At 44.2% G+C, this 9,966-nt stretch overlaps 1 protein-coding gene across 1 annotated transcript; it reads right to left on the bottom strand.

The window, feature by feature from the left end:
• Positions 1-5,369: 5,369 nt before the first annotated feature.
• Positions 5,370-9,739, bottom strand: LOC135372395 (uncharacterized). Its single transcript, XM_064606011.1, has 3 exons — positions 9,572-9,739; positions 5,856-6,626; positions 5,370-5,774 (listed from the first exon to the last, which is right to left on the bottom strand). The coding sequence occupies exons 1-3, from the start codon at positions 9,737-9,739 to the stop codon at positions 5,370-5,372; spliced, it is 1,344 nt and encodes a 447-aa protein (XP_064462081.1).
• Between the last annotated feature and the right edge of the window lie 227 nt (positions 9,740-9,966).

The following is a 9,966-nucleotide window of genomic DNA, read 5'->3' as shown; positions in this document are numbered from 1 at the left end:
CCATTGACAGGAACACTATTTAAACAATCCATTGATATGTTGGTGAACGAGATCTGCTTTCTACATGACCAGTAACATTCCTTTGCTATCTTTCACTGTGATTTAATTAAACACATCCCTCATGTGACGGCGTTCCCGGCACAGTTTTACCTTGCTAAACCACTTTTCGCGGCGCTTATCAAACATAACATTAGCGGTTCTTCGTAGGCCGAGGCCGAGGAAAGCAAGAGACGTTTCCATGATGTTTACCGTGATGTACGTGATTACCGTCGTGACAAATGGTCGACACAGCAGTTTTGCGGTACGTTTTATATGTTGCCTATCGTGGACATTTTTCGCTACCAGATTGCCTGTCCAAAACAGCTACGACTGCATCAATGTCACTTCACCAATGAATTCCTTCATAAGTTACACGCGGGTGTTAGCACACCAAGTCGTTACACGTCCGAAAAATACCTGACGAAATCGGCAGAAGAAACATATGCTTTATTAGAGCTTGCAGTGATTATCCTTTTCATGCAGCACATCACGCAACACCATACAGCTCCGTCGTTACTCCATTTTCTCTAATAGCCTCGTCCCCAATAGTAGCCGAACGGCCGAACCTCTGAAGCGTTGTTTTCCTAGTATTCATACGCGTAGTGATTTACGCCTCTAACTTAATTAAATTAATGAATAATTGAGAGATACATGCTGAATACCACACAGAATTGCATAAAGACTCGTTATTCTGGAGTGTGACCTTCTTAAACACTGATTTTCTCACGTAAAACCATGCTTAACACTGGACTGGATAGACCCATTGTGATTTATTTTGACAGTTTGAATTTGAAAGGATTGGAATTTGAAGGGTGGATTTCTTAGCGTGGATTTCAAAAGTTTTATTATTAAGAGTGGGTAACAGGGTACACCCGCTGACAGCAGCCGTGAAAATTAATACGCTTGTCGACAGCATCGATACTCTTAGGTCTTGTGCGTTTACGGCGTTCAACAATAAGTCCAAAAAAGAGATATTTTATCTAATTTATTTATTGAAAATACAAGAATCGCGCATTTATTGCCGTAACAGCAATGAGCCGTGACGGCATTTTCGCTGATCACTGTGTTCTGCAACATAACGACACGCAGGAAGAATGCATCGAAAATCGAGTTGAATTATTTAACTATTTGAGCGTTTATAAATGAATTACGCGGCGTTTACACCAAATGCGGAATTAAAGTTCCTATGGGCCATGACAGATGGCGATAGCGGCGCCAAGTCCGCAAGTTTGTCCTAAATATCCGCCGATAAGGCGTCTACCTTAGGCGTCTACCTAGCTGTCCACTCAGACAGCTTCTCCTGCGCTAAGTATTGGAACGCAGCCAATATCTGCAAAGTGTGACGTACCAGCGCGCCCACATCTTTTTGTCTCTCCCCGGTATCTGACATGGACTGCGTCAATTTCCCCCATTGCTGGAGCTCTCAGGCGCTCCCAGGTGATCCGTGCACATGTGGCCACGTGGCCATAAAGCGGCAGCGAGAAAAGCTCTTGGTAACCACCTATCGGCAGGCCTCTGGTCATGACCCGGATTCTGTCGCCCTTCAGCACGCCATTCATTCTAGATCGCCATAGTGCCAGTGAGGAAGAAACACTAAAAGAAATGATTGTACACTTTGGCGCACTGCCGAGCGCGTATAAAATGTGAGAACATTATAGTACTTACATTACAATATACGAAGCACAATTAACGACTGCGTTTCCGATGCGAAACAGGCACGCTTTGGGTAGTTTTCGCAGATCGGCAGCAATCCACGTAAACGATACGATAACGGAAGCTGTCAAATGAAAGATTAACACGGACATCAAAGGAATCAGGTGGCGTTATCGTTAAAGGGCTTATAAGCTGTACCAAACTAGCTCCGCCGACAGCGTCGGCACCAAAGCGACCAAACTGCGATTTCAACGCGTTGGCTGTGACACCTTTCGTACAGACGAATCCCAACGGAACCGATTAGATCACCTACCTTAGTTACACTTAGTATCACAGAGTATTGCTTCGCTTATCAGTTTGACCGACTGAGGAAAACGGGTTACCGACCTCCCTTCCTCTACAGTAAACTGCTTAGGTTTATGAATGAAGGTGCCAGGGATGCTTCCAAAGAACCTCAGTCGGCCAAGACGCGTGTTTCTATACCATACCACCATGCTGTATCTCACAATATTTTAGCCGTAGCAAAAAGGTTTGGGATTCAAGTTGTTTTCTCGAATGTCCTACGTCTTAGCTCGCTAACGCCGTTTCTGTCAAAAAAGTCTGTATGCAGTGTTTCCCATAGGGATCAGTTTGTCAATTGCAATAATCAGGTGGTATACGGTATCCCGCTCGCTTGCGGTTTTTGTTATGTAGGGCAAACCGGGCGTTGTTTAAACACAAGGCTGCTTGAACACAGAAGGAATGCGCTTTCACTTTCCGGGAACTCAGAACTTGTTGCCCATTTGAAGCTGTGTCACAATTGTGAGCCCCTCTTCGAAGAGACGACTGTCCTTGGGAAAGTGCTTGACCCTGTTGGCCGCCTTTTAGCGGAGTACAAGGAGATTAAGGCGAGAGGGAATTGTGTTAGTGTTGCATCTATTTCACCTTTGCCACCCATACGGAGACTGTTGGGAACTTGACTTTCTATGTTTGTTCAGTAAAAGGGTTGCTGTGTCTGAGATCGTGTGTGTTTTCGTGTTGTCTTTCCCCTGTCTCTGGGCTCCCTTCGGAAAATAGTCTGCCTGATAGTATGGAGCTTCCCTTTTCCGTGACACCATTCGCTCACTGTGCTCTATTTCCCTCCGAAGGAAGGAAATTAGGGAGTCAAGAGTACCGGTGTCGGCTGTGGAGAAACTTCACTTGTGAGTCAGTCGCTACATGCCCCGCGTCAGTTCCAGTCTAGAACTTCCACAGAGTCATTGCCCGTGACGCCTATAATACTCTGGAGGGAGTTTTCGTAGCAGTGCCGTCATCAGTACTATGCTATAAGCGCTCTCTTGAACTTAGTAACTCTTCAAATTTCGCATCCTTACTCTTGCAGTGTCATAAGTACACGGAGCTTAGTCACGTCGTCAGATGATGTTACATGAAGCTGTCCCATATGCTCTGCGATTAGTCGATCCCGATTCCCGAACTGTTGTTCCAAGATGCTGATGGCTGCAGGATAATTGTCCACAGTTAAGTCGAGTCCCTTTATGGCCAGCTTAGCCTTTCCTTTCACAAGCGAACGCAGACATTAAAATATTGCGATTACCGACAGAGACGAGTCCACGTGCACACCGGAGTTGAACTGATTCCAGAACGATTGCCATGCTGATAGTTCTCCCATAAACGAGTCAATCTGAAGTTTGGGCAAACGCGGCCCGTTAGCGCGAGAACGTGGTGCCAGTGTTCTGTTGAGGTAGATGGCCTGTCATGGCCGTTTGAAGGCAACTGTACGATGGATTTCGAGATATGTCCACTGGCACCGAGTGTTGCCTAAGCGATAGCTTCCAGATACTCATCGCATGCTTGCGCCTCAGTATCAATCTCTTGATCGCCGACAATTGCCGCTATTTCGCATTCGCTAACTAAGGCGGCCTTCACGGTAAGGAGAGCCAGCTTCAACTCGAGGTCTTGACGTGAACGACTTTCAGTCTTTCCTTTCTTAATTAATTGCACTTTCTTAATTTCCTTGCTTTCGTCAGGCAGCTTCGTAATTCGTGACCGAACCGGGGCGCGTAGCTTTCGAAGGCGGTCCATCGTTGAAAAGTTCTTTAGCTGATATTCCAGAAAATACTTGGGTTCCCGAGAGAGATATGGGTTCCAGAGTTTGTTCCAGGAAAGACCTGGGCTCCCGCGTTTCGGCACCAAATATCGCGTAAAAAAGAACAACTTGAACTTTAGGGAGAGACGTTTAATTGCTCTATGTGGCCAGGACGATCCCAGAAGAGACTAGTAAATCAGTGGGCCGTCGTAGAAGAATGAAATCGAAAACACGCGCTCAGCCGCCAGGAACAAATGGCGGGTGATCCGGGACGCGTATTTCGAAACCCTGACCGATACAGAAGAGCGGCGGCGGCGGCGGCAGAAAACCCTGAAAACCCGATACGTTCGTTGGCCTTGTGGACGGACGCCGGCGGCGGCACCTATTTGTAAATTTGCACCCAGCATCGATGGCGGAGTGTGACAAATGTGCTGAAGAACAAGATTAGGTTGGAACAGAGGTAATTTTGAAGTTATTTACTATGTCTTCGAATTACAAGCAATGGTGTATCAAATTTGACTACCCTTTGGGCTGTAGATCAGACGGAACGTTACGGAATTATAGTTAACCAGACAGACAACATTCAAAAATGTGTTACCCCATAAAAAGCAAGAGGGCAACAACTGTTAATTTAAACGGTTGCAAACTGTCATACAAGCAACAGCATGTCCAGCCGCACTGTGTTAATGGAATTGTCGTTCGTTCCCTGTCTGATTTATTATTTATCTCGGCCGATGTTCGAAACACATGATTGGTCCCTTGCGTCAAAACAGTTGTTATTAAGGGACCTCCACTGATAATTCGTATGCCGTGAGTAAACACTGTGCGTAGAATAGATCCACTGTACTGAATTGTCAATACGGTGGGTCATGCTATGTGCTGCTGCAGCGTGTATAATGCTATTGGTGAGACATGCTCTGAAGCCAGCATTTGTTCTGTTGTTTGCTCTGAAGCCAGCAAGGAACACAAACAGGCTATCTATATTTCAGTGCAAAAACGAGGACCATATTGTACGTGTTATATCTCTATACAGACAACAAGTATTTACAAATGTCAGCACACGCAAGTAGACCAACCCCAAAATGGTTATTATAGGGAATATCTTGTAAATCGTTATATTTTGCAGTCATCAGCAACAAATTTGCAGGCGAGGCGAACGAACGACAGATGTGGCCTAGACTTGTAGTGAAGGAAAACCATATTGTGTCAAACAAAGAATAATGTATGATATAAAATAATCTATTGATTGGATATTTCTAATAAAGAGACAGTGGTGGCTAACACAAAGCAACAGTTCATGAATAAACAAAATGGCGTAAATGCAGGCTAGCTGGTAGATAAACTCCATGATAGGCAAGAAGCCCTTGTTTGAGCCCTCGTGTTTGTGCTTGTTTAAGTGTCTTGCCTATTGCTCAGGCTTGCCTATCATGGAGTGCATGAATAAGATTTGGATATAGCTCTCAAGCCAACTTCTGCACATCAGCAGAACTACTACTACCCATTATAGGAAACCATATAGCTCTATATCCCAAGTGCAGCATTTCTGCTCATGCTGGTTCTCAAGGCCCTTGTTTTGATGATCTAGCAAAGGACAAAGGACCTAGTGAATGATTTAGTGACCCTGACCGTGCTGCTTAGCATGGGGAACGTTCTTTCTTATGCTGCTGCTGATTGTGTGACCCAGTTTCTTTGCCCTTTTCCGAGCTGGTTCCTTGGGAGGTCGGCCAGCAGGAATTCTCTTTGAGCCCCTCGTAACCCCACCCCGCCTTCGTGCTATTGCTGTGGGCTGAACTCGAATTTTCCCACCCTTTCCCTTCCCTTTCCCTTCCTTTCTTGCATGGTTCACAAGTGCAGAACTTATTGTGATAGCTGCTCCGACTGCACCACATCCTGTCTTGATGTGGCTCAGTTGTGATGCGATCTTTCCAAGACACTTTTCAAAGGTGTCGTTGTGTCCGACTAGTGTGGACAGTCGTTGCAGTTCACTTTGTATTGCTTGCAGGTTGCTTTCAGTACCCTGATATAAACAAAAGTATCATTACAATTAATGCAGAACCATCATGTGATGGTAGTGATAAAGTACAATTGCAATACATACCAGATGAACCGATTCTGGTTCATTGAAGCCAGATGTTGATGGCAATGGGTCTGGGGAAGGGGGTGCACACGGATCAGACTCCCTCTCATGTACTATGGGGCATTCAGGCTGAAAATGGTACACACTGTCCTGGAAGCTGCAGAAAAAATCGTATGGTGGACACTTCTCTCCAAGGGCTAACCTCCCTAATTCGTAGTGATCTTCAGAAGTTAGTACAGGAGCATTTGGGAAAAGACCACCATATCTCATGTGAACAACTGCCTGGTGTTTGCAGAAGGCACCTTGCCGTCCACTTGGGCAACTGCAAACCCCTGTCTTTGCCCAGACCTCATAAGATGTTCCATCCTGCTTGCTACTTGGGACATTGTACAGATCATCATTTAGAAGTACAATATTGCCTTCTGCACTGTCTGGCATTCTGCTGACAAGGTGGTGGTACTGGAGTTCATGCGCTGCAACACGGCTGTACGCATGCTTTAATATTCTTCCTTCAAAGTACTTTTCCCATACTGTTGCAACAAAATCAGCTAGGGCAACAGCATTGAAGGCTTTAGTGCGATTAAGGATGATGTCTTTTAAAATCCGTATCGAGGCCTCAGCAAAGTTATTGGTGTTGTGTCCGCGGATAGTAATCGTGTTCCTGCAGAGCAACACCCACTCCTCTTTCCTTTCAAGCATTGCTTCGACCCTCGCAGTGTACCCTGGGTGGGACTGGCTCTGAAGGCTGGCTGTTGCTGCATCAAGCTCTTCTTCAGAATGGGCATAGAGGACCTACAGTCAGGAAATAGTGTGTGCGGTTCACATTTGACACATGTAACTTAGTCAAAACTGACATAAATTAATTTTGTATGTCTTAGGCTGGGTTTCACCAGTGCGAACTATAGCACTCGAAATTAGATTAGACCTCCGTAAGCTTTGGAGTGCGGTGTCATGGACTGTGCAGTCGATTGCTCATTTGCATTTGCTTGCAAATTAAATAAAACTTCTAACATTTAAATTTTACTTTGGACACTTTTGGAACCTGTGCTTTACGTATCGGGAAAGAAACAAAAACATTTTAAAAAATTACGTTGGTGCTTGGTGACCTGCCACACAAACAACGGTGATGAAGGATAAGAAAGCATTCACACTGCCAACTTTGTGCACCAACTTTGACCAATTTTGCAGTTGGTGACTGTCAGCCGACACCACTAATCATGACAGACTTGAGAGACTCAAGTTGGAGGGAATCTGTTACCAAGCGAAACCTTCAGAAATTGGTAATGCATCGGCCAGTCAGTGAGAGGAGCGTTGCCACATGACTTATGCCTTCACTCCCAATACTGATGCAATTTTATTTGTGTCATAGTGCCGTACAACTATTATTAAATTGCATTGGTTACGAGTTGTGCGGGTGTAGCTTAAAAAGTAATTGCTTCCTTGAAAACTGAAAGCCGCAGAAGCATCCCAGTTGGCATTTTTTAAAGAGAATGTTGTTCTCTTAGTGAAATAAGATGAGGCGAGATTGTTTGTCAGCGGAGCTGCCTAGTTGGTACTTGTGAATACAGTGATGGCACCACCTCGAAGTTGCTTGTAAAACGTTGGTTCGTGTTGGTAAACAGAGTTGGTCTGTGTGAACGGTGCCTGAGGAACAGCCACAAGGCACGCTTTGGAATTCCTTATCTACCTGACTTGCAAACAGCGCTGTGCACCAGTTAGGTATTTATTATTTATTTATTATATACTGCTAATCGCCTTTTGGCGACCGTAGCAGGAACAGGCTACAAACAACAACAACAAAAAGATTCAAACACAGTAATACATAGAATAGAGCGTAATGAAAACCTAGAACAAGAACCAGAACATATAAAGAGGAAGGGCTTTACAGCTACTGTGGGACGATGGCTGATGAGAACGCATGTAATGATGAAGCATTTGTTATCTCGTACGCTAGTGCATTCCAGTCTGTTATTGTGCGCGGAAAAAAAGAAAACCTGAATGCATTTATTCGAGAAAAAGGGGCAACAAACGTGTTGTTATACCAATATCGCACTGGGCCTATTTTCGTTACGTGAGATATATTTGTTGGTGTCGATACGAAGTTTTCCATTGACCATGAGATAAAGAAGTTTAAGCCTGTCGCGTGAGCGCCGAGCAGTTAGTGGTTCGATATCAGCTAAGGCGTAAAGGGATGTGACAGATGTGTTACATTGATACTTATTAAATATGAATCGAAGTGCCAGACGTACACGCTCAAGCAGAGTTGCATTAGACTGTGTCCCAGGATCCCAGACTGAGGACGCATATTCTAAAATGGGTCGGACAAGGCTTTTGTAAGAAGTCAGCTTGGTTAGAAATGAGGCATGCTTCAGGCTATGCCTGATAGACCAGAGTGTCTTTGTGGCCTTTTGTGTTACGCTAGCTATGTGTATGTTCCAGTTAAGGTTAGAAGAGATGTGTACACCCAGATACTTATATACAGAAACTCTACGTAATACATCGGCAGTCAAAGTGTAGTCCCACAGTAAGGGCGATTTCTTCTGTGTAATAGTTAGTACAGCACACTTGCTTGAATTCAAAGTCATTTGCCATTTGTTACACCATTGTGAGAGAGACGAAAGACAGGAGTTTAACGAAAGTTGGTCAGCCGCACTATTAATTTCCTTGTAAACTACACAGTCGTCTGCATAAATCTAGAGGTGGCATCATGAGAGCACACAATATCATTAATATAGATACTAAAAAGCAACGGCCCCAATACAGAGCCCTGGGGCACGCCCGATCTAACAGAGGACATAGGTGACAAGGAAGAATTAATACTGACATACTGGGATCGGTTATTAAGGTAGGATTTGACCCAGCGCACAACAATGTTGTTATTAAGCAATTTTCGAAGGTAGGGAAAAAGAACGAAAAACGAAGTGTGTCTCCCATCTGATCTTTAACTTCCACCCCTATGTGTGAACCAGGCCGACAAACACACAACTGACAACAGCCAAAGAGCACATTTGTACACTGATTCACGCAAGAAATATGTAAAAAGAATCCAACTAATAACTCAAAAAGGGCACTGAGTGTCAATGCTGGTACGTTCTCAGAATATTTTTTGCTGAAGGTCCTGGGCCCGCTTGCACAATACTTGTGCAAGGATCCTAACCTTGAGGCATTTCCTCTGGCACAGCTCTGGAAGTGCATTTTGCTGATAGGAAAGTTTACTTCAGTAGCATGTGACACAAGCACTAGCAAGGCACTGAAGCAAATTCCTCAAGGTTAGGATCCTAGCATAAGTTTAGAGCCAATGGGCTCTGGTACGTACCGAAAGTGTCCAAAGTAAAATTCCAAAGTTAGGATATTTATTTAATTGGTGCACATATGCGAATGAGCCACTTACTGCACAGTTCATGGCCAGTGCCTGAAGGATCTTTACTGAAAAGAAAGCTCTGAAATAGCAGTAGCTCTTTATGAATTATCCAGACTGGGAACCTTTGTGAAAGAAGTCCAAAAGAAACGGGACGTGGACAACATAAGTAGGAGTGTTAATTAAATGGGGGTGTTTAAGCTTTGGCATTTGATTCCATGTAGCAGCTGCAGTTTTTGAAATCTAATCTACATAATTGCAAATTGTGGTAAGCACCCTGTGATTTTTGCCAAATCAACACTTCAAATTGTCAGAACTATTACATGTTTTACATGTTGCTTTTGTCACAATGTCAAACCGTCCTTGAGATGGTGAGCACGGACCCTTTGGAAATTAGCTTCCGCCTTTCATCCTTGTCCACATTATTCTTCGCGGATGTCAACCATCTCCATTCAGCTTGAAGTATGTGGAAATGACAAAGAAGTTGGAGTCCCTTAGGCCAGACCTTGTTCAAGGCTGCTTTTTCAGCAGAGGAATTATCTGTCATGAATGCCTTTGGAACCTAATGCATTGGATAACGTATTGTGGATTATAAAGTGCAATTTGTTTTTGTGTCATCCGCATACTACACATTGTGCAGATAGAGCTAAGCCACTTTTGCTCATGTAACACATTGTCTACTTACACGACAAAATAGTGGTGGTGCATCATGGCACATCTATGCAAGCTATGCGTACATACAAACTATGGAAGTTAAGCATAACAAAATAAATA

The sequence above is a fragment of the Ornithodoros turicata genome, unplaced genomic scaffold (genome assembly GCF_037126465.1).
Source record: "Ornithodoros turicata isolate Travis unplaced genomic scaffold, ASM3712646v1 Chromosome140, whole genome shotgun sequence".
Classification (NCBI taxonomy): Eukaryota; Metazoa; Arthropoda; class Arachnida; order Ixodida; family Argasidae; genus Ornithodoros; species Ornithodoros turicata.
Note: the sequence above shows the minus strand (reverse complement) of the source record. Positions and strands in the feature narration are given on the sequence as shown.